Below are 23,373 nucleotides of genomic sequence, written 5' to 3'. Positions count from 1 at the left end.
TGTAGCTGCTGGACATGTCTCTTCTCCTCTCCTTTCTCTCCTGACTAGGTGACCTCTCCAGGAAGGGCTAGGGCCAGACTCTGTACCCTCTGCTCTTTTTTCAGCCCCTTCCTCTTTTCTATGCCTGGTGGGAGCTGGACAGTTTCATCCTTTGCATGTAAGTGCATCTGTGCTTCTAATAGTTGGGAGAAGCCCCTGTCTGCGTGGGTCCTCCTTCCTTCCCGCTCTTTCCTGGTCTCATCTGTCCTGGAATGTGCTCACTCGTCTAACCTATGCGACTGTTGTTGACTGGAGCTGAAGTTACCCAGACCTTCCCTAAATTAAGGCAAGGTCTAGTCTAGTCTTTAATGTGTCTGTCTGCTTTTGGGCCTCTCCGCCTCAGATCTAGAGACATTCTGCCCTCTGGTGGAAATTCCCCAGACATCAGGTAATCAGCTCCCTGGGTTCAGAGTCCCAGCTCCAGTCATGGCAGTCACAGAACTCATCTAAAGCAAATGTCCTTCCTTTATAACAACAGCCGGAGCTGTGTCCCTTCACTACAATGCTCTGTAAACAGTGCATAGCCACTGTTTGTGTTTTGCATGGGTCATCGTCCTAATGCGTGTTTCACTGGTTTCCTCTCCTTTATTTTTATGGCCCAGTATAATTTGAAACATACAAAACAAAAAGTATGTGTAAAAGGCAAAGTCAGAGCCAGACAGTGGTGGTGCACACTTTCAATCCCAGCACTTGGGAGGCAGAGCCAGGCCAATTTCTGTGAGTTCAAGGCCAGCCTGGGCTACAGAGCCAGACCCAGGACAGGCACCAGAACTACTCAGAGAAACCCTGTCTCAGGAAAAAATAAAACAAAAGGCAAAGTCAGAATTGGGAAGGCTCTCCACACTGACTGCCCACCTGATCTTGACTTTAAGTGCCCTAGGGATGCCAAAACTTCATTGTGAGCCCAGTGATAGCAGAACTACTGTAAGAGGTAAAAAGTTTCATGCGTCAGTTTGGGGAGTAAAGCAGAACTCAGGTAAGCAGAGTGAACAAATGCAGTGCCCACGGCTCTCAGAAGCTAAGACCACGAGAGCAGTCCTTTGTACTGACCTTCCTGACCTTCCCCGCTCCTGTGGTGGACGAGGAGAGAGGCGCTGGAGTTCTCCTCACACCTACAGAGGGCCCAGTGTGTCCCTGGGCTTAGGCTGTCCCTTATCAAAGCAGCTTTAGGATAGATGAGAGGCATGCAGAAAGTCCAGCCAGGAGTCCAGGTGACACTTTGACTCTGTCATTTGAGCCTAGGCTAGACCAGAGACAGTGTACGAAAGTGGTCTTTCTGAGATGAATCTGCCCTGTGTTTCTGTAGAGTAGCATGTTTACTGCCTTGGTCCTGTCCCACTCAGGTGTCTAAGGATGACCGCAGTGACGTAGAGAGCAGCTCGGAGGAAGAAGATGAGACCACCCACACAAACAATCTCTCTGGCCGCAGCTCCAGCAATGGCGCCAACTGCGTGAATGGCCACATGGGAGGCAGCCACTGGGCTGAAGAGCGTGGGACTTGTAAAGCTGTTGGCAACCCGCTCTTTGGGGCTTCCCCACATCTCCAGTCCTGTGACTAGACGGACAGAAAGGCACTGAGGAGGATCAAAGAAACAAACAGTTTCATGTCTTAAAGAAACTCTGCTGTTTTGTATTTAATGCCCCCTGGTCCTTCAGTAACATTATTTCTCTGTCTGTGTTTGTGTGTTTGTGCATTGTGCATACGGATGAGTTTCATCAGCTGGGTTGGGGCAGTTTTGGACCACTAGGCATCGCCTAGCCAGTTCTGAACCCACCTCAAACCCAGCGCTGGCTGCATCTTGAATTACACTGTCTGTGTCCAGACCATCTTCTTCCTTGTCCCACGGCTCTTGAGGCTCCAAGTTCCTGATCCATCTAAATAAATGGTGCTGCCAGATTCAGCTCCAGGCTTTGGGAATGGTTCTTCTGGAGCAGGAAGCAGTGTCTCACTGATGAAGGACTCTAGCTAGGGGATCACTGGCCTCTACTGCATCCCCTTCCTACCACCTGACGGTGACTGGGACAACTACTGATGCCCTGCTTCTTACTCAACGGTACGCAGGGAGGGGGTGGGAGAGGAGCTGAGATATGGAGAGCAGCGGCCACTGGGTGTGCTGTTAACGGTTTTATACTATTGTTTACTCTTCTGAAATTAAAGTGCTGAACCTCCTCTCCTGTCTTCTCTTTAGTAACTGTCACTGATGCCCTGGCTACATTGGGGTTGTTTGGATTCAGGGTCTGACATCCTGCTGCCTGAGCCTCTTTGTTATAGACATGCTCCATAATTAAGGTTTTTCCCTAGGGGCTGGAGAGATGGCTTAGAAGTTGAGAGCAGAGGCTGCTCTTGCGGAGGACCTGCACTTACCCATATAGGGCAGCTCACAACTGCCCATAACTCCAGTTCTGGGACCTGGACGCCACTTCTGGCTCCAAAATCACCTGTTTGGGTGTACATACATACATACACATAAAATAAGTCTTTTTTTAAAAAATAATTATTTCTAATTCAAGAGGCTCTTGGACATCCAAAATTTTCTTTCTGTATATGCTAAGAGGAGTTAGCTTTATGTTTTAAGAAAAAAAGTGACATGTTTAATTGGTGTGCTGGCTAGTTTTATATTAGCTTGACACAATTACAGTCATTTTGGAAAGGGAACCTCAAATGAGAAAATGCCCCAACTATATTGGCTTGTGGGCAAGCCTGTGGTGCATTTTCTTGATTGATGATGGATGGAAGAGGGTCCAGGCCATTGTGGGTGAGGCCACCCCTGGGCTGGTGGTCCTGGGAACTATAAGAAAGCAGGCTGAGCAAGCCATAGAAAGCAAGCCAGTAAGCAGCACCCCGCCACGGCCTCTGCATCAGCTCCTGCCCCCAGGTTCCTGCTCTGTGTGTGCGTTCCTGTCCTGACTTCCTCCAGTGAGGAACAGCAATGCTGAAGTGTGAACAAAGTAAACCCTTTCTCCCCAACTCACTTTGGCTGTGGTGTTTCCTCACAGCAGCGTTACTCAGCAGACAAATGTCTAATGGGACCAAAGGAAAATTTGGTGAGAAACCAAGACACCCTTCCAGCACCTGTTCTCATCTTACCACACAGCCTGCCACATGACGTTTAAGTCGTATATGGGTCTGCCATGTTTTCTTAGTTCTCTTTTAACCAAACATGGAGAAGCTTGTCCTAATCCAGATTTTTCCCATGGAATAATTATATTCCAGAATCATGTTCTGCTTAGTGGTTATTTAAGTTATAAAAAATATCTCTAGAGGCTTTCTGTACAGGGAGAAGCTAGCGTGGTGGTGAAGAAGGTTGAAAGCTGTGTGTCAGGCTTTAACGCCTGTAATCTGAGTGCTCTGGAGGCTGAGACATGAATTCGAAGCCAGCCTAGGCTACACAGCAGAGACTTGGTCACAACAAGCAGGACAAAGTGGAGCTGGAGAGGTAGATGCTGTAGTGGTGAAGAGCATGTTCTGCTCTTCCAGAGAACCCACAGGTGGTCCCAAACATCTGTGACTCCAACTCCAAGGACATTTGATACTTCTGGGCACATGCTTATTTGCATATACCCATACACATAATTAAAAATAATAAACTTAACAAAAATGAAAAATAGTGCTTCACCTGTGGCACACACTTGTCCCAGCACTCTGGATACAGAGACAGGCTGACTTCTGTGAGTTTGAGGCCAGCCGGGGACATGAGTTGTTTTTTTTTTTTAAGGGAAATGGAAAAAAAGAATTATTCTGGGCTGAGAAGATGGCTCAGTGGATAAAAGCCCTGGGCCCCACATGGTAGGAGGAACCAACTCCTCCAAGATGCCATCAGTCTCCCAAAGGTCGACAGTGGCACCAAGTGGACTAAGATGCTGGATTTAGAACCCTGGAAAGTCCAGAAGCTAGATGGTGCTGGTGCATGCCTTTAATCCCAGCACTCTGTAAGTTCGAGACCACACCATCTAGGAGCTACATAGTAAGACTGGAACTGACTTATGACATTTGTATTCAACTGTATTTTTAATTTGGGCTGGGTGTGTATGATGAGACCAGGCCCTGCACTGGAGGTGTGCCTTTGAAGGGCCTGTTTTGTCCCTGTCCCTTCATCTTTCTTCCTGGCCACTGTGGTAAGAGACTCTCTGCTGTGCCCCAGGCCCCCCAACAGCAGAGTCAATTGCAATGGACTGGAGCAGGAGTCTATTAGAATTGCCTTTGCCTCTTGACTCCACCCCTCCCTCTATTGGATTAACTTCTTTTTAAAAGATTTTATTTATTATGTATACATTGTTCTATGTGTATGCTTACACACCAGAATAGGGCACCAGATCTCATTGTAGATGGTTGTGAGCCACCATGTGGTTGCTAGGAATTGAACTCATTACCTCTGGAAGAATAGCCAGTGCTCTTAACCTCTGAGCCATCTCTCCAGCCCGGATTAACTTTTTTTTTTTTTTTTTTTTTTTTTTAGCTGAGGATTGAACCCAGGGCCTTGCGCTTGCTAGGCGAGTGCTCTAACACTGAGCTAAATCCCCAACCCCGATTAACTTTTAAAGTATTTATTATTAGCCAGGCAGTGGAGGTGCACGCCTTTAATCCCAGCACTCAGGAGGCAGAGGCAGGTGGATCTCTGTGAGTTCGAGGCCAGCCTGGTCTTCAAAGCAAGTTCCAGGAAAGGTGTGAAGCTACACAGAGAAACCCTGTCTCGAAAAACAAAACAACAACAAACAAAGTTTTTATTATTGTGCAAATGAGTGGGTGTTCTTATGTAGAAGTCTGAGACAACCTGCAGGGGTCAGTTCCTTCCACCACAGGTTTGAGGGGTCGAATTCAAGTCATCAGGCTTGCACAGTGTTTGTTTCCTGTTGACCCACCCCACCAGCCTGGGGAGTTGCTTTACTCCATAGAGGGTGTTTTCCATATTCTGGGTGCTAGTACTTACTCTGCTTTATCATTACTAGGAGTTTGTGTGCAGGTACATTCTTGTATGCATATGTAGACGGCAAAGGACAACTTTGTGGAATTGGTCCTCACCTTCCACCTTTACGTGGTCCTGGGATTGAACTCGGGTCCCTAAGCTCGAGGCTAGCACCTTTACTTTCTGAGCCATTTGGAACTTGGTGGTAGTTAAGATTCATTGTTGTGTGCAGTAGCATGTACACGTTTCTCCAGAGAAAACCCAGACAGATAATCTGAGATCAGTTTCCTGGGGGTGTCTGTGTGTGTGTGTGTGTTGTGTATGTATGCACACACATATGTTTGGTGTTTTGCCTGCATGTGTCTCTATGTACTACATGTGTACCTGATGCCAGAAGAAAGTGTGGGATCCCCTGGAACTGGAGTTAGAGACAGTTGTGAGCTATCATGTGGGTGCTGGGAATCAAACCCAGGTCCTCTGGAAGAGAATCCAGTGCTCTTACCTGCTGAGCCATCTCTCCAGCCTCTGGTTCCACAGCTCAGGCACACAAACTTCCTTGCTTTTTCCTTTGCTGAGTGAGTGTTTTGTTTTTTTTTTTTTAATCTACTTTCTTCAGAACTATTGTTCTTTCAGGGTCTCTGCTTTAACTGGTGGGTGTTGTGGGATGTCTTTCTGTACACTGTGAATACATGTGTTGTTCCATTGGCCAATAAAGAAAGCAGCTTTGGCCTCTTAGAAGCAGGTGGGAAATCCAAGCAGAGATACAGAGAAAAGAAGGGTGGAATTGGGGAAGATGCCAGCCCACCATCCAAGGAGCAACATGTAATGGGACACAGGTAAAGTCACAGAGCATGTGATAATACATATATTAATAGTAATGGGCTGAGTTAAGTTATACGAGCTAACTAGCAAGAAGCCATCTGCCATACAGTTTATAGTTATTATTAAGCCTCTGAATGATTATAAGTGGCTGTGGGACCTTGGGCTGGATGGGACCTGAGAAATTTCCAGCTACAGGTGGGTCTCTGTAATCAGCTTCCTCCATATAGCTAGTCTTTTCTATTGCATTTACTTTAATTTATTTTTTGTTTTTGGAGACAGGTTTTCTCTGTGTAGCCCTGGCTGTTCTGGAACTCACAAAGATTAACCTGCCTTTCCAGTACTGGGATTAAAGGCATGTGCCACTATGCCTGGCTGGGTTTATTTATTTTTATTTTATGTGTATGGGTGTTTTGTCTGTGTGTATGTCTATGAACACATGTGCCTGATGCCCAGGAAGGCCAGAAAAGGGCATCAGATCCCTTGAAACTGGAGTTAGAGACCGTTGTGAGCTGTTATGTGGGTGCTGGGAATTGAACCCCGACCTCTGGAAGATCAGCCAGTGCTCTTAACCACTGAGCCATCCATTGTCTATTGAATTCAAACCAAAGTCCTTAAGTTACTTTGCCTCCTCCTTCCCCAGGAGCTGTGTTAAGTCACACTGTCATTTTTTTTAGTTTCCAATTCTGTCTTTTATGTCTCTTTCTTGGAAGCTCAGCTATTTCCAGAAGCTTGTCTCAGTGTATTTTAGTCTGCATTAAGCCAGAATTTGTATCTTCCATACACTCCTACATCACTTGGAAGCAGAATTCCATTCCTTTTCTGCCCAACAAAGTTCTATTTCTGTTTATTTTTCCATTATTTTAACTTAGTTTAGGATGCAGGAGAGATGGCTCAATGACTGCTCCTGCAGGGGACTCAGGTTTGCTTCCCAGCACCCACATGGCAGCTCACAGCCCTCTCTGTACGTAGCTCTAACCCCAGGGGACCTCATGCCCTCTTCTGGCCTCTGTAAGGTCCTGCATGTACATGGTCCACATAAACTAATGCAGTCATACACAAATACACTGTAAACAAATAAATGAAAAGTATTTCTTTATTAAGTCTTTAGAGATAAGGTCTCACTCTATGGCCTTGGCTCTTGTGGAACTATGTAGTCCAGGCTGCCCTCAAACTCGGGTACGTACTGCCTCAACCTCTCGAGTATTCTGACTTCCACACGAATAGGTAAGTGTGGTAAAACATTTGGCTCTGTAGGTTCTGTGTGGCGTTTGTTTTTTCTCTTACAGCATTTTAGAATTTGTTATCTGATAATCTCAAACATGTCTAGATCATATCCAGCCTGAACCCTCTTCCCATCACCTTGGACACTCCCCGGTAATACCCACCTCCCACCTCCACGCTCTCTAAAGACAGCTTAATATTTATTTATGTGTATGTTGATTACATGTATGTCTGTGTACCGTGGGCTTGCCTGGTCCTGGTGGAAGCCAGCAAAAGCCATTGGATCCCCTGGAACTGGAGTTACACAGTTGTGAGCTGCCATGTGGGTGCTGGGAATTGAACCCCAGTCCTCTGGAAGAGCAGTCCGTGTTCCTAACCACTGAACCACCTCTCTAGTCCCTTATTTCTCTTTTCTTTTTTTAAATTTTTATTTACTTTTTTGGTTTTTCAAGACAGGCTTTCTCTGCGTAGCTTTGAGCCTTTTCTGGAACTCTCTATGAAACCAGGCTGGCCTCGAACTCACAGAGGTCCACCTGCTTCTGCCTCCCGAGTGCCGGGATTAAAGGGGTGCGCCACCACTGCCCAGCTGAGGCACTGTGTTTTGTTTTTGTTAATTTTTTCTTTTCTTTTTTCTTTTTGTAGTGTGTGTGTGTGTGTGTGTGTGTGTGTGTGTGTGTGTGTGTGTGTGTGTATGTCACAGCACACATGTAGCAGTCAGGACAACTCTGGGCATTAGTACTCTCTCCTCAGCACATGGCCCAGGAGCTCCTGCTGTCGGGCTTGATGCGGCAAGCACTTTGACCCACTGAGCCATCTTGCTGGCCCTCACAGATTTCTGTAAGCTTAAAACTTAAATGTCATGGGTAAAGTTCACTTCTCTACATGATCTGCATGTCACGTAGTCTTTTCCACATTATGGTCACATTTCTTTTGCTCTGAAACATAAACACGAACATACCAGTCACTTGAATCTTTGTATGTTCAAGAAAATTCGCACCGGAAGTCCCAGTCTCTTCCTCCGTGAGGTGGTCATTCTGCCAACAGCAGGCTGCGCTGCTTCAACTATGACCATCACTGCTTCCTCTGGAGGACAGCCTTGCTTCCCCAGCTCAGCCCACATGATCTTTATTGTTATGGCTGGGCTGTGTCACTTTTTTTTTCTTTTGAGACGGTCTGTGTAGCCCGACTGGCCTGGAACTCTCAGACATGCCCGTCTCTGCCTCCTTCAGTGCTGGAATTAAAGTTAGGCACCACCGTGCCTGGTAAATGTCACTATTTAGATATGTACAGATTGTACCTTGGTCCAGGACATCCTAATATATTTGTTCTTTGTACAAATTGTACCTTGCTCCTAATATATTTGCCTTCTAACTAGTTTTTCCTGCCTCTTCCTGATGGGCTGGGCACTGCATGTCTAGACATCAAATAAAAAGAAACCTTTAAGAAGCTGTACTTTATTTATCCTTTTTTTTTTTTTTTTTTTAGCTGTAGTTGTACTGGAACTTGCTCTGTAGACCAGGCAATCTGCCTGGGATTAAAGGCATGCACCACTGCCGCCCGGCCTTCAAACTTTTTTCAAGATTTATTTCTATGTGTGTGGGTGTTTTGCCTGCATGTGTATGTGCACCATGTGCATATGGTGCCCATGATGGCCAGAAGAAGAGGTCAGATCCTTTAGAACTGGATTACAGGTGCTGGGAACTGAACCTGAGTCCTCTGTGGGACCAGGCACTCTCGTCTCTTTCTTTGGATTGTTGGGTGTACTTTTGTAATGTCGAAACTCATAAAATATATGGCAGGTATGGAGATGCACGCTGTAATCTCCATACCTGAGAAGCAGAGGCAGAAGGGTCACTGCAGGTTCAAGGTCAGCCTGGCCCATGTAGCTACATAATAAGGCTATCTCAAAAAACTAAGTAACAAGAAGTAAACATGGCTATGGTCAAACAAAGTTCTAAACAGGATAGTGCCAGGAATCTCTCCTTTTGGTGAGGCTTTTCTTGAATGCACTTTCATTTATTATATTTAACTTATCTGGTGAGGGGTGGGGGCACACATGCCGTGGTGGATGTGGTGGGGGTGGGCACACATGCCGTGCTGCATATGTGGCAATCAGACTTGTGAAGTCAGTTCTCTCACCCACCACGGGGGGTCTCCAGGATCAAACTCAGATCACCAGCCTTGACTGAAAGCTCCCACTGAGCCATCTCCACTCCCTCTTTTCTTTCGAATCTTCTTTCCATCTCCGCAAGAGCTACATGCAGACTCACGATGCACTAAGGAGCAGGGTTCAAAACCTACCTTCCACTGCTGGCTTCTTCACATGAGCCACTTTACTACACGCTAGCTGACAATCCCTCCTTTGTGAGCCAGCCCTCTTCCACATCCCTGTATTAGATCCACGTAAGGGCCTGCCTTCCCTGATGGGTGGGGGGGTTCATAATTTACCCCCCCTTGTTAAAATACCTCATTTCTTAGTCACTTGGCCAGGGAGCTTTTTTCAAGGGATCTGCATAAATGCTACAACAGAGGCGCAGGTATGTCTCAGTGGTAGGATGCATGTTTATCTACCGTATGTATGCATAAGGCTCTGTATCCTGCACCAGGAGTTGAGCAAATGAAAACATTCCGGAACACCTCATCTCCAAGATGCTATGGCCTGATAATACTGCTAAAACCGAGTCTCTCAATTCATGGGTGGTGAGGCCCAGCAACCCAGGTGTGGGGCTTTGAATGAGAATGGCCCCTACAGACACATATATTTGAACACTTGATCCCCAATTGGAACTGTTTGGAAAGGGTTGGGGGTATGGCCTTGTCAGAGGAGGTGTGTCACTGGCCTTGTGGGTGTGGATCAGATATTGAGCTCTTGGCTCCTTCTTCAGCACCATGCCTATCTGCCTGCTGCCATATTCCCCACCATGATGGTGATGGACTCACCCTCGAAACTGTAACCCCCAGTGAATTCTCTTGTGAGTTGCCTTGCTCATGTGTCTTCACGGCAATAGAAAAGATGCCGACAGGCTTGGTGGTGTACTCCTTTAATCCCAGCACCTGGGAGGCAGAGGCAGGAGGATCTCTGTGAGTTCAAAGTAAGCCTAGTCTATAGAGTTCCAGGACAGCCAGGGCTACATAGAGACCCTGTCTCAACCAACCAACAACAAAAGTAAAGTAACTGAACTAAGACACCAGGCTATGACTAGAAACTGACAGGCAAGGCTCCACCTCTGTGATCCGAGCATTTTTTATTGTTGTTTTCTTCAAGACAGGGTCCCTCTCATTCTTTGGGTACACAAAAACACGAAGACACATACATGGCAAAATATTTATTTAACCTCTGTAATAAACCTCATGCTCACATTCCCATTTATCTGACAGCCTCCACACACTGTCAAAATGGCACAAGCCGGCAAGACCACAGAAACCACCGCACTTTAGCCCAGGAGGTGTGAGGGCCGTCGTGGCCCTCATTTTTGCCATGGATGATGGACAGGGGAGGCCTTTCCATTTCACGTCTCAAGTCTGGCTGCTCAGAAGCAAAAACTGAGCTCTACAGGACTCCAGATGTCTTCTGTTCTTCTGCCGCCTGGCGCCTGGCACTGCGCAGCTGGAAATAACGGTAGGCGCGCACGCTGCAGAGGTAACCTCCGTACACAGTGAGGAGCATCATGGAGGCAGAGAAGGTCTTGTAGCCAATGTCAGCTAACTGCTTGGCAGTCGGCATGTCTTACCCTACAAAAAACAGACTGGGGCTGGTCTCCAGGACAGGCCTCACCTCCCTCCTCAGAACCATTCTTCCCTGTCCACAGCTTCACTGCACTGATGCCTGCTGTGCTGGTGACCCTACCCGCTGCTCCCTGACTCCAAAGGTGAACACAGTCTGCGAGTGAGGTACACAGAAGGCTGGGAGCAAGGGCATCTGAATGCTGTCACAGCTAACACCTGGCCCTCCTTATTTGTGCTTTAAAAAGTGATCAGCACACCCAGTCTGGCAATCGAACCTGGGTCCTCTGGGAGAACAGCAAGTGCTCTTAACTGCTGAACCACCTCTCCAGCCTCACAACCACATTTTAACCAGCTGCTCAAAACTCCCTTTTCTGTTTGTCACTAGTAATCTGGCTCGGTCAGTTGGTTTACTGAGACTTACTAGGGCTTCCAGAGCACGGGCTCTGACCCTCGGGGTAAACAGGGGACTTTCTCTAGTTAGGTCCAGGGTCAAAGTCAATTTAGTACAGTGAACTGGGAGAGGGATGCAAGGCATTAGGTAGAAAACACAGGGCTCTGGCAGGCTTTACACCCTGCAAGATCCATGTGTCTAGCATTCTTCCAGGACAGAGAAAATGGATCCTTACCCCAAAATAAGAATTAGAATTCTTAGAATGTAGATGGTGGGGCTAAAAGAATGGGGGAGGGTAAGAAGATCAAGGAAAGTCTGGGCATTTGGGCTTTTTTGAGACAGTCTTGCTCTGTAGCCTGGGCTAGCCTCTGGATCGTCCTTTCTCTGCCCCATGAGTGCTGGAATCACGGCCTACCAGCCACTTCACTGTGCTGGTAAAGAAGATCTGAGTATGTTCTAAAATGGGGTGTAGCTCAGTTGTCTAGCACCGACAAGGCCAGAGGTTCAATACCCAGCACTGTATTAAATGGAGGATGCGGCATATGCTGGAAATCCCAGCACTCAGGGTGTGGAGGCAGAAGGATCCGAAATTCAAGATCATCCTTAGCTATTCAGTGAATCCCAGGCCAGTATGGGCTACATGAGACCCTGTAAAAAAGGGTGTGCGTGTGTGATACAAACAGAAGCAAATCCAGGATAGACTCAGAAAAACTGAAATTAGAAGGGCAGGTACAAGGATCAACTTTGGAAATAAAAGAAACTTTTGAGATTGGCAGAATGTTTTCATCTGATTTTTTTAAAAAAACAAAAACGAAAACAAAAGCTGTTAGGAAATGTAAGAATGGACTCCGGGTTACAGAAAAATAAGGTTAGACTAATCATGATAAATGCCATTTACAGGGGTTATGTGACTCTACGATTTTCTGCCCTATAACGTGAGAGAGCTCAAGGCTCATGTTTCTGGAAAATTCAGAGCTCCTCATGACGGAGCTCTTGCTCTAGTTCTGGGTTTGATCCGATGCACTGCCCAGCGACAGACAGACACACACACACACACACACACACACACACACACACACACACACTCATCGTAGCTTTCCATTTAGCCCTCACAGCTTGTGCCTAACGGAGCTGAAAAGGTAAGCTATGGACCCCACTATCTGTGGGATCAGCAGAAGGTGACGAAGACCGCAGAGACGCGGCGGCTTGGTGGAGCGTGAGAAGCTGGCGGAAGGCTTGGGCTGCATTTATAGGAAGACAGGCAGATTTAGAAGAGGGAGGAGGGAGGCAGGCCGCGGGCACGTCAGGAAGGCCGTAGGGCCAAGGCAGCCTGGGGACCCATCGGTCGCGGTCACCCCGCCGGGCGGGAGCTAGCGCAGAGGCCGCGGGAGCCGCGCGATCTCAAGGGCGCAGGCCGAAGACTAGCGGTGCGGGGTAGCGGGGGTGCGGGGTGAGCCGGGGGTAGCGGGGAGGGTGCAGGGAAGGGGGGTGCTGGAGAGAGGGGGTCCGGGGGAACCGGGGTGCGGGGAAGTGGTGCGGCGGGGGAGCGGTGCGAGCGGTGCCGCCCGGCCCGCGGCCTACCTGGATGCTGCAGCTCGGCCGCGTCAGGGCGATGCCTACTCAGCCTGTCACTTGCAGTCAGAGTCGCTCGGCAGAACTTACCCCGAGCGCCTCAGTCACTGGTGCGGGGTCCTGGTCGTGACCCCTGCACCCCTGTGCAAACCTACCCCCTAGGGCGGCGACCGGCTTCAAACTTCCGGTTCCGGCCTCTCTCTTCCTGACTCCGCACGCTCTTCCTTTCCGACAGGCCCATTGAATTCTGGGGGTTGTGGTTCTGCTCCGTCGAGCGTGCTTTTTCGTGCCCCAAACTTGGAAAACCGGAACACAGTTTAGCTCAGAACCAGCCAATCCCTAGTTCACGGTGCTGTGACGTAACTGTAGCTAGGGAGAGTCTCTCGGAATCCTCCAGAGCTGGACCGCGCGCCCCCTAGTGCCTGGAGCGGCCCATTACTGGGTGATCAGGCGGTGGCCGACCGCAGGTGGGGACAGGACCTGTCCTATCGGCCACAGCACGAGGGGTGACTCGCTAGTGTTTCTGCCTTGCGCGTGACCTCCTCGTGTTCAGGCGGCGTGGCAGAGCCCCTAAGCAGCTCTGGGAAGACTGGGTGACAGCTTGGGTGGAGGAGGGGATAGGAGGCGCCAGCGGGGGCGACGGGAGACAAGAGACAAGAGGAAGCAAAGTGGATGTAAATGCTGATTGATGCCCGAAATTGGCTGCTGCTACCTAAGAGCGATCTTTTTTTTTTTTTTTTTTTTTTTTTTTCCCACTTGTCTTACATTGAGTAAGAACGTGCACTCAGTGATCCATGACCCCACAATCCTGCCACATGCACTGCCGCAAAAAAAAAAAAAACCCAACTCTTCTAGTTTCTGGAAAAACAACACTTTATTGGGTAGACAAGTGGCCTGACAGAGGACCTCAGATCCACAGTTGCCTGATTGAGCAGAGTGAAGGTGTTGGAATCTGGGTCTGCATCCTACCCCAGCCTCCTGGGAGGCAGCTCTGAATCAGTCAATGTGTGGGAGGGTTCCGGCCCAGCCAGCAGGCATGAAAGGGCTCCCCCTCTTCACCTTACTCGACCTTCACTGGTGAGACCGAACTCTTAAAGGCTAGGAGCAGAGGGGAGCCTGGCACCTTAGTGTGTCAGTTTAACATAAAGCTGGCCAGAGCCACAGTGTGCCAGTTGCTGCCACACACGAAATGGAGACCCCTGCTGGAGGGTGAACCCTCTCAACTCTCGGCGACTATTTATAGCTTGGGCTGCAGGCTGCTGATCTGTGACATTCTCCTGCTGCCCCAAGCTTGGAAAAAAGCCAGTGCAGAGCCTAGGTCCCTTCCCCCTTCTGTTCTTCCCTCACCCCAGGGCAGGCTGTTCTCAGTGGTCCCTCCCTTGACTTTCCCATCTTCGGATGCGTGTGGTCAGTACTTCCCGAGGACCTCATTCCTAGGAGAGCTGGCATTGGACTATCAGGAGCACTGACCACTGTGGAAACCTACTGAACCTTTGAGCTACTCCTTGGCCCCAAGCCTCCAGAGGCTGGCTAGCACTCCCAGCTGTTTGAGAACAGCTGAAGGAGGTACTGGGCTGGGCAAGAGGAAGGGGCAGAGTCAAGAATACAGGATGAAGGAGCTGGTGAAGATAAGCTATGAATCCTACGCGGTGTTAAAGAAGAGGGTGGTGATGACCCCAAAGAGAAGTGGCCTTGTGGGGCGGACCCTGAGAAGAAAGAGATGGGCTTGGGGTACCTTTTAAAAAGTGTCCGCAGTAGGAGAGGCTGGCTGACACTTCCCCCAGCCAGAACTACTGACAGGGAGATGGGACAAGTAAGAAGGTCAGGTGAGCCTGGGTGATCTGAGCCTGCTATGAAAAAGTGTAGCCCTGTCAGCAGATTAAGTTCCTGCTCCCCAAAGAGGGTGCTGGCGGCCGGGTGCAGGCAAGGAAGAACTTGAAAAGGTCACACAGGGTGGGGAGGCGCTGGCAAAGCTCTAGGAACCAGGAAGTCGTTGGGAAGAATGGCAAACCCTGGGGGCCAGAGATGCCAGAGTGGAGCAACTCTTGGCCAGAGTCGCCCCGGGGAGGGGGAAGCAGAATGAGCAGAGGCTTCTGAGGACGCAATTGTTGCTAGGAGAAGTTAGAAGGGAGTTGTTTGAGATCTTTGTATTTTGCTAACAAATACCGAGATCATTGATGCTGTGTGGGGCCTAGCAGAGGTCAGCCAAGGGGTCTCTGGGGCCTGGTCAGCTCAGGTGTCCAGACCCTTCCCCTTGGCAGCTTTGCCTCATACCTCTTCAGTCACTTCATGGGGCTTGGGACAGATTCCCAGTGTGTGTGAGGCAGAACTGCAGCCCTGGACCTGACACTTTCCCTTCCCCCACCCCGGCCCTGGAGCAGGCTGGATTCTGCGCCTCCCAGAAGACAGTGAGGACGCTCCAGTTCTGCAAGAGGCCGCAGGCTGGGCAACAGAACCCTGTATCTCCAGGTGTGGAGCCCCACAGCCCCTCGTCCTCAGTGTCCTTCAGTGAGGACCCCGCTGGCGGGGGGTGTGGGGGGGTACTGCAGATCATTCTGATGACAAGTGGCGTCAGCTTCTGCTTGTCTCCGTTGGGGTAAAGGAGCTGCCTGTCCTGGGCCCTGGTTCCGCTCACATGTGTTCTGGGTGGTTCTGCAGGCAGTGAATGAACTCACCCACCGGCTGACCCTCATAGCACACTTTGTACACAGCAGTGAACAAGGGAAACCTAGAGTGAGTGAGAAGGCTCAGTTTAGTCCCTGCTCTGGACCACCCGCTAACACCCACATCCACCCAGTCCAGACTCCAGGGCTCACCCACCACTTCCCTAGCCTCTGGGAGGTCAGGCAGATGCCTGCTCTCGGTTGCCACCTGCCGGGAACCTGCATTTCCTAGCCAGAGGATTTGGGGTGCTATCTGCCCTGATCCTTAACCATACCTCACTTGCTTATCGAAGTCCCAGGCTTTAAGAGATTCTTGTTTCTGACTGAGTAACCCACTTAACTCTTTGGACCTCAGTGTCATTGGTTGTAAAATGGGTCCAGTATGATCAAATAGCAAAGATGTAGTCAATTATATTTTATGTGACAGTATACTGTGCCAGTTACCTCTGGTCATCCTTGAGTGGCTATCTCCTGCACCCAAAGCCCTGAGCTGTTCTTCTGAAGCTGTACTATACCCTCTTTATCTGGGATTCTCTCCGTGCTCCCTGGAAAGGAGCTCTCTGAGGCAGAGCCCATTGTCCTGAGCACCAGGACAGGTGTTGGGGGACAGAAATGGTGGTTTCAGGGGAATGAACAAAAGGATTGGGCAGTCAAGTGAATTTTCCTGCCTGTCCTAGAACTCCAGCTCCCAGGGCAGGAGACGAAGGAGAAGGAATAGAAAGGAGAGCCTTGGCAGAAGGGTCCAAACAACTAGTGTGAAGATGGATCATGACACACGAGGCTGGAGAGATGGCTCAGCGGTGAAGAGCACTGGCTGCTCTTCCAGAGGACCCAGGTTCGATTCCCAGCACCTGCATACATGGTGGCTCGCAACCACCTGCAGTGAGATCTGGTGCCCTCTTCTGGCCTGAAGGCACACATGCAGACAAAACACAGCAGCATACATAATAAATAAAAACATCTTTTTAAAAAAGATGGCAACACAGAATGATCACCAAGAGAATGAGCTGGCCAAGGGTATGGCACCCCAGACTCTACAAGCTCTCTCTGTCCATCAAACAGGTTGTGTGGGGTTCAAGGAGATGGGGAAGAAGTGCAGTCCACCTCTGGCTCCCACCCCCAGGGGCTGCAGCAAACACTCACTTGTCCACAAGACCCTTGTGCTGGAGGATGCTGTGTAGCTCCCGGGCTGTCTGGGGCCCCTGGAGTTTCTGCCCATTCAGCATCTCTTTCTCCAGCTGCTCAATGGACTGTGAAGACAATAACATGTGGATGGAAGTGGGAGAGCAAGGCTGACTGAGTAGGAAAGTCTGGGGGTCAGATGGGAATTGGGCTTTTTCGGGGATGGGGGGTGGGAATCTTCAAAACAATCTCCCCTTCCTGTGATTGAACCCAGGGCCTCAAGCAGACTCTGCTCTTCCCCTGGGCAGCATTCCAGTCCATTCCATTTTTGTTTGTTTGCCTGCTTTTGAGACAGGGTCTGGCTGCGTAGCTCAATCTGGCCTTGTGGGCATCATTCTCCTGCCTCAGCCTCCCAGGTACCACCGTGCACGGCTGATCACCTCCACCTTGACACCTGCATGCCTACCTTTCCAGTGCGAGCAAAGGCCTCTGCCACTTTGCGGTTCCGCCCACCATAGCAGGTAGTGATAAGATCAGCAACGCCGCAGCTCTCCAGGAAGGTGGCAGAGGACACAGAGCCTCGGCAGAAGAGCTTGGCAAAGGCGATCATCTCCATGAGCCCCAGCCGGATCACTGCTGCCTTGGTGTTGTCGCCAAAGCCAAGCCCGTCACAGAAGCCAGCCCCGACGGCCACTATGTTCTTTGAGGAACAGAGGGCACAGGTGAGAAAATTTCCTCCCCAGAGGCTCCCTTGTGCTATCTTGTCAGCACATGTCCACTAAATGAAGGATAATGTGGCCTCTTAAACTCTGTCCTCTGCCTCCTGATTTCCCGTTTAAAGCATGCCTCCCACCCTTCTCTGTGTGTGTCTATGTGTGTAGAAGCCAAAGATTGACCTTGTTTTCCTTAATCACTTTCCACTTTTATTATTATTATTTTGTCAGACAAGGTCTCACCATGAACTTTAGCTGGCCTGGAACTCTCTATGTAGACCAGGCTGACTCAAACTCTCAGAGATCCGCCTGCCTCTGCCTCCTGAGGGATGGGATTAAAGGCGTGCGCCACTATGACCAGATGAGCTTGTTTTTGAGACAGCATCTCTCAGTGAACATGGAGTTCATGGGTTGGGCTTGACTGTCTGGCCAGCAGGCCCCGGGCACCCCTGCCTCTGCTTCCCCACTGTTGGAATTCAAGTATACCACTGAGCCTGGCTTTTTAACGGGGGTTCTGGGGATCAAACTCAAGTCCTCATGTTTGTATGACAAGCACTTTACCAACAGAACCATCTCCTCAGCCCTACCTACCTTTCCTTTCCTTTTCTTTTTTACCAGGCTGGCCTTGAACTCAGAAAGCTACCTTACTCTACCTCCTGAGTTCTGGGATTAAAGGAGTGCACTACCACTGCCCAGCACCTTTTCTTAATTTCTGTCTCTTATTTATCCTTGACATTTCCTGTTAGAACCATTTTTTGTTTTGTTCCTTCCTTCCTTCCTTCCTTTCTTTTCTTTTTTTTCTACAGGCTATGTAGCCCTGACTGGTCTCAAACTCACAGATATTTGCCTGTCTCTCCCAAGTGCTGAGATTAAAGGTACATGCCACCATAGTTCTGGCCATCAACTTTTTGGGTACCCTGAACATCTTGTCTGCCATTAACCTGGACATCTCTTGACTTGGACCATCACATGGACCCAGGGCTAGTCTCAAAGGAGCCTGAAGGAGAGCAGAAGGAGCAGCCACTGTTGAATGGATAGGAATCAGCAGGCCTGGTTACCCTGGCCTTGCTTGAGGGTCTTCTGTGTGGAAGGGAAGATGTGGGGAGAGCAGGAAATATTGCCCAAGTGCAAGAGTTGGTCCCAGCAACCTTGAAGAGCTAAGCTGGGCCCTCTGGGGACTGCTCCCCCTCCAGAGCTGCCTCTGTGCCCTCTCACCTTCAAGGCCCCACAGATCTCCACTGTGTCCACCTCTTGTACCACAGTGATGCGAAAGTTGGGCGTCTGCATTAGCTCCTTCAGGAGCTGTCCCTGGGCCGAATCCTTGCAGCCTAAAGTGGAGAAGGGGTAAGGCTTTGAAGGACAGTTTTTATTTTTATCTTTCAAGTGGGCTCTTGCTGTGTTGCCCAGGCTGGCCTGGAACTGCTGGGCTCAAGAAATCCTCCTGAGTAGCTGGGACTACAGGTGCATGCTACTGCACAAGTACCCGGCACACCAGTCAAAGCAAAATGCTCAGCCCCTTCCGCGGGATGTCCCATCCCCTCCCTCAGCTCTGAAGCTTTCTTCTTTCCCTGCCCTGTGGGATTAGCTAAGGGGTTTAGGAAGCCGCTAGAGCTTTGTGGTGTGTGCAGGGGCTCTCACCAATGGTCGTCTCGCAGAACTTCTCATCAGCCACCTCGCTGGCAATGTTGGCCCCCATTAGCACGCTCATAGGGATGCCAAGGCGCTCCCCAATGACTTCAGAGATGAGCTTCAGCCCGTTGGGGCCCTCGTCTACCCCCTGGGCATAGGATAGGGCTCTGGCCAACTGTCCTTTATACCCAGCTGAGGGCTTCTCTCCCAGGGTTGCCTCTTCTGAGCCCACTGCTTATCTGTGTCCCTCTCCAGAGGTCCTGCCCCAACCCCACCCAGCCCACACTTGCTATGAGGAGAGTAGACAGCAGCGACCAATCAGTCTCATCAGACCCCCCCTATACACACACACACACACACACACACACGCACGCACGCACGCACGCACACACACATACACACTCTCAACCAACCTTCCTTTCCAAGGTAGTGTACTCCTCATATCCCCAAAGAACTCTGTAGACATCCCAACCCACTTCTAGCCCAAGGGCTGCTCAGATCAGCTGCTTCATCATCTGCCAAGTCAGCTCACTCCTCATCTCTCTCAGCTTTTATGCTTCCTAAACTTCTCTGACACATCTGCCTCCAAAGCTGTGCCATCTTCCCCAAGCAACCCGGCAGCTGACTCTTCTTTTTCCTCCTTCCTTCCTTCTTTCCTTCCTTCCTTCCTTCCTTCCTTCCTTTTCCTTCCTTTTCTTGTGCTGGGGATTGAACCCAAGACCTCATGCATGCTAGGTAAATTTCCACCACTAAGCCTCACTCCCAGCCCCAACTGCTTTCTTAACTCTCTCCAGAACCAGTCCCTCCCATCTCTGGATGACTTTCTGTATATTCTTTTCTTTTTTTTTTTTTTCTTTCTTTTGAGACAGGGTTTCTCTGTGTAGCTTTGCGCCTTTCCTGGAACTCACTCTGTAGCCCAGGTTGGCCTCGAGCTCACAGAGATCTGCCTGCCTCTGCCTCCCGAGTGCTGGGATTAAAGGCGTGCACCACTACCGCCCGACAAACTTTCTGTATATTCTTTTCTGCTTACTTCACTTACCGCCCAAACCCCACAACAGTGAGCTGACCCCACCCCCCCCCCCACCAAGAGGTCCCTGGTACCTTAATTAGAGATATGCCGATAGTATTGGCCTTCAAGTGGCCCTTGAGCTGGTCACAGATCTTGCCAATGAACTGATGGGGCACCACAAAGATCAGGATGTCAGCACCTGTTGCAGCCTGAACCACATCTGGGACAGCCACCTGTAGGGAGACCAGATGCTCCTGTGCCTGGCAGACCTCTCCTTGTCCCTAGGAGAGTCCTAGGGGGACTCCATTCAGAATATCTTCAAGCTAAAGACTGGTGTTGGGGGAGGGAAGGAGGGCGTTGAGACTGAACTGAAAGATCAGAACTTCTTGTGTTCCCTGTCCCCAGCTGTCACACCTACCTCAATCCAGCTCTCCGGGTCCCTCAGGCCCTCCTGGAGTGTTCCTCACTATAACCACACTCCTAGTCCTTGGCTACGGGTCAGTGAAGACTGCCAAAGGCAGCCTAGACTTGGCAGGAGGAAGAGACCAAGTAAGGTTTCATCACTTCTTAGGGGCCCTAACTTGGCAGGGAGAACTGGGATCTTCCTGTCTGTTCCCTGCTCCCCTTTTCTAGGCAAGGAGAGTACCATATGGATTTGACCAAAGACCAAAGGTCCAATGATCGGCCTACAAATCTGCTAATATCCAGTGAATGAGTAACATGGTTAGAGGGCAGGGCAGGCATGAAAGACTGGACCCAAGTCTAGGAGCCTGAGAACCAACCTTTGGTTGCCACGGAGACCAACTTCTCCCTCTCCCCTCCTTTTCCCACCTAAGCATCTATAAGGGGCTGTTCATTCAGATTCCAGAAGGAGTCCAAAGGAGCAATTTCGAGGCTGCAGAAGGGTACTCCGGGTCTAGAGCATCCCACCTGAGACAATGCCCGGGCCATCTGGCACCCAAAGTGGCCTCTCTGGAGGAGACACCTCCAAGTCAGATCTGAGTGTTGACTGTTGGGCAGCCCCTCCCTTGCCTCCCTCTCTTTCCTCACAGCGAGTTGGGGCTCACCACATTGGGGGGCAGCTTGTGCCCTGGTAGGTATTTGACATTCTCATGCTGTGTGTTGATGATCTCAGTTAGCTTTCTGCCCCCGATGTCTTCCTCAAACACCCACATGGTCACCCGAGGGTCAAAGTGTGCCAGCCGGGCTGCATTGCTACCCACGATCTTGGCAATGGCTGAGCCCCTGTCCGGGGAGGAAACAGGAAAGTGGAGTGTGGGGGAAGGGAGGAAACCACCTCCTGAGTAGGACCTCAAAAAGCTTGTTGGATTTTTTGCATCCTACGTCTCATATCACTCCTCCCACCCCCACCCCTACCCACCGCACCCCCATCTCCCTCCCATGACTGGCAATAGAGAGGAGATTCAGTCTACCCTACCTAGTCTTTGCTGTTGGGGAGGTGGGCCAACTTTCTAACCCCACCCTACACCCTAACAGCTTTTCCAGCAGAGAGGGAAGGGAGCAGAGCACTCTGCTCGCCTCCCTATGGCTAACAGGTGCAGCTGCCCAGGCAGGCACGGCGAGGGAGGGCTGGGCACAGTGTGTCCGTGCGCCCGCCGCCTGCCGTAAGCACGGGAGATCGCAGCCGGAGTCCAGCAGGCTCCGGAGGGCATTTCTACCCTCTGCCTGCTTCCCGCCCACCCAGCCTCCCTTTGGAGAGCCCTCTGCCCTTGGAGGAGCCTGCCCTTCACCCATGCCCTTCACAGAACCGCTTACCAGTTCCCGGAGCCGACAATGCAGACTTTCTTGCCAGCCATGGTACGGCTTCTAGCTTCTGCGCCCCAGCGGGTGTGGGCTGTGAGTATTTAACTCCACCACACGTGGGTGCAGCCAAGCCCCGCCTCTGAGGTGGCCCAGAGGCTGGCGCCCAGGGGTAGGGAGGGAGTCTGGCCCAGAGAAAGGGAGTAAAGGGTAGAGACAGGTGGGAACAGAAATGGGCCAGAGACCAGACCAGCTTCTCCTCTCCGGTTTGCAGCAGGCGGTGCTGGCCAGCTTCTCCCCTTGGCCTCGGCTGTAGCTCCCCATCTACTTGCAATGGGCTCATCTTGAGACTGGCCAAGAACCAGTCCTCACTATTTCACGGGTCCCCAGCACTGAAATAAATTGCAACCAGCAGGGTTGGGCATGGTGGTGCATGGCTTTAATCCCAGCACTTGGGAGGCAGATGCAAGAAGATCTCTATGAGTTCAAGTCCAAGAGTGAGAAGGGGGGAAAAGGACCTAGCATTAGTGACAAATAAATGTAAGGATGTTTTCAAAGGCGGACTCCGTCTCTCACCCTAGCGCACACCTCCCCTGGGTCCTCAGCTGCTCCATCTTTGCTCTCCAGCATTCGTTCTCATGGTGGGAACTTCACCACAGAGTCTGGGTGAGAGGGTGAGAGAATGTGAACCTATTTCTAGGGATAATACCACCTACAAGGTAAGGGGGCTGCTTTAGGATACCCCAGACCAAGGATAGGCTATCCCAGGAGAAGCTGGGCATGGTGGCGCACACCTTTAATCCCAGCACTTGGGGAAGCAGAGGCAGGTGGATTTCTGTGAGTTCCAGGCCAGCCTGGTCTACAGAGTGAGTTTCAGGACAACCAAGGCTACATAATGAGACCCTGTCGTGAAAAATAAAAAAGAACAAGGTCATCTTGGTTCATATCAGGGACTCCCAAAGAGCTCTTTCTCCTCAGATAATCCCCATTTAAAGGTCAAGAAAAGAAAGGAAGGTCAAAGGTAGACCTCTGCTGCCACGTGGCCCTCGGTTCTTCCAGGCTTCAGGAAGGACAGAGAGGTGGTGGCCAGCTCGTTTGTGCACTGTCCCAGGGAAGCTTCATGCTTCCTTCAATTTCTTCCCTCTGCTTCTGCCTATCCCACTGGGACCCTTAAGTTAAACAGCTAGTTTACAGAGACCAGAAAGGGGAAGAGAAGCCGGATTTAGAACAGCACTGTCTAGAACTCAGGGAGGGGTAGCTGTGTCTCCTGGAGCTCTGTGGTCTCTGATGCCCATGTGTGACTTTAGGGGAGGGAGGAATGTCAGCCCACATCCAGCAGTTTGGGCTCCGTGGCGTCCAGGGCCATCTGTTTGACTAAGGGGAGGAGCTTGGGTTTCCAAGCCACTCTGGAAGGCACAGTGCAGGCTCCTCACTCTCCAGGGCTGCACCTTGACCTACAGGGCAGACACCACTGTACGCTCATGTGCAGACCTCCTGGCTTGGCAAACCAGTAAGCGAGTGTTGCCATCCCCCAGGCTACCACTGGCCAGTAACAGTAATCAGCACTAGGTTAGAGGGGAGTCTCAGTGTAACCAGTGGTAAGACTAAGTGGGTAGGAGGTCAAGCCTGGAAGCATGTCTTTTCTTAGTTCAGGGATTCCACAGAAAAAGCCCACCATGTTATCAAGGCTAGGCAGTCCCTATGATGGGAACAAACACGAAATCAGTTGGTTTTTCTTCTAGCAAGTTCCTCTAATGCAGAGCTGGCCTCCCACAGACCACTCCTTTATCACACTGGCACT

At 50.4% G+C, this 23,373-nt stretch overlaps 3 protein-coding genes across 6 annotated transcripts in view; 1 reads left to right on the top strand and 2 right to left on the bottom strand.

The window, feature by feature from the left end:
* Positions 1 to 2,211, top strand: part of Cers5 (ceramide synthase 5) — a 30,234-nt gene extending 28,023 nt beyond the window's left edge. The window contains exons 10-11 of one of the 4 annotated variants that reach the window (XM_036208317.1): positions 78 to 157; positions 1,383 to 2,211. In XM_036208317.1, the coding sequence (XP_036064210.1) occupies positions 78 to 157; positions 1,383 to 1,598 (296 nt within the window). In that variant the 3' untranslated portion in view covers positions 1,599 to 2,211. Of the gene's footprint in view, positions 1 to 48; positions 158 to 1,382 lie in introns of all 4 variants that reach the window. The other 3 variants (XM_036208316.1, XM_036208315.1, XM_036208314.1) reach the window with 3 other exon arrangements.
* Positions 2,212 to 10,297: 8,086 nt separating this feature from the next.
* On the bottom strand, positions 10,298 to 12,887 carry LOC118597033 (cytochrome c oxidase assembly protein COX14). The gene is made up of 2 exons (XM_036208277.1): positions 12,685 to 12,887; positions 10,298 to 10,718 (listed from the first exon to the last, which is right to left on the bottom strand). Exon 2 carries the CDS (start codon positions 10,708 to 10,710, stop codon positions 10,537 to 10,539), a length of 174 nt encoding a protein of 57 aa, XP_036064170.1. The 5' UTR covers positions 10,711 to 10,718; positions 12,685 to 12,887; the 3' UTR covers positions 10,298 to 10,536.
* A 643-nt stretch (positions 12,888 to 13,530) lies between these two features.
* On the bottom strand, positions 13,531 to 21,675 carry Gpd1 (glycerol-3-phosphate dehydrogenase 1). Its single transcript, XM_036208276.1, has 8 exons — positions 21,588 to 21,675; positions 20,879 to 21,056; positions 19,904 to 20,044; positions 18,812 to 18,950; positions 18,389 to 18,501; positions 16,927 to 17,160; positions 16,482 to 16,588; positions 13,531 to 15,403 (listed from the first exon to the last, which is right to left on the bottom strand). The coding sequence occupies exons 1-8, from the start codon at positions 21,626 to 21,628 to the stop codon at positions 15,307 to 15,309; spliced, it is 1,050 nt and encodes a 349-aa protein (XP_036064169.1). The 5' UTR covers positions 21,629 to 21,675; the 3' UTR covers positions 13,531 to 15,306.
* Positions 21,676 to 23,373: the final 1,698 nt, after the last annotated feature.

The sequence above is a fragment of the Onychomys torridus genome, chromosome 16, assembly GCF_903995425.1.
Source record: "Onychomys torridus chromosome 16, mOncTor1.1, whole genome shotgun sequence".
NCBI lineage: Eukaryota > Metazoa > Chordata > Mammalia > Rodentia > Cricetidae > Onychomys > Onychomys torridus.
This window is presented reverse-complemented; position numbering and strand designations above follow the sequence as displayed.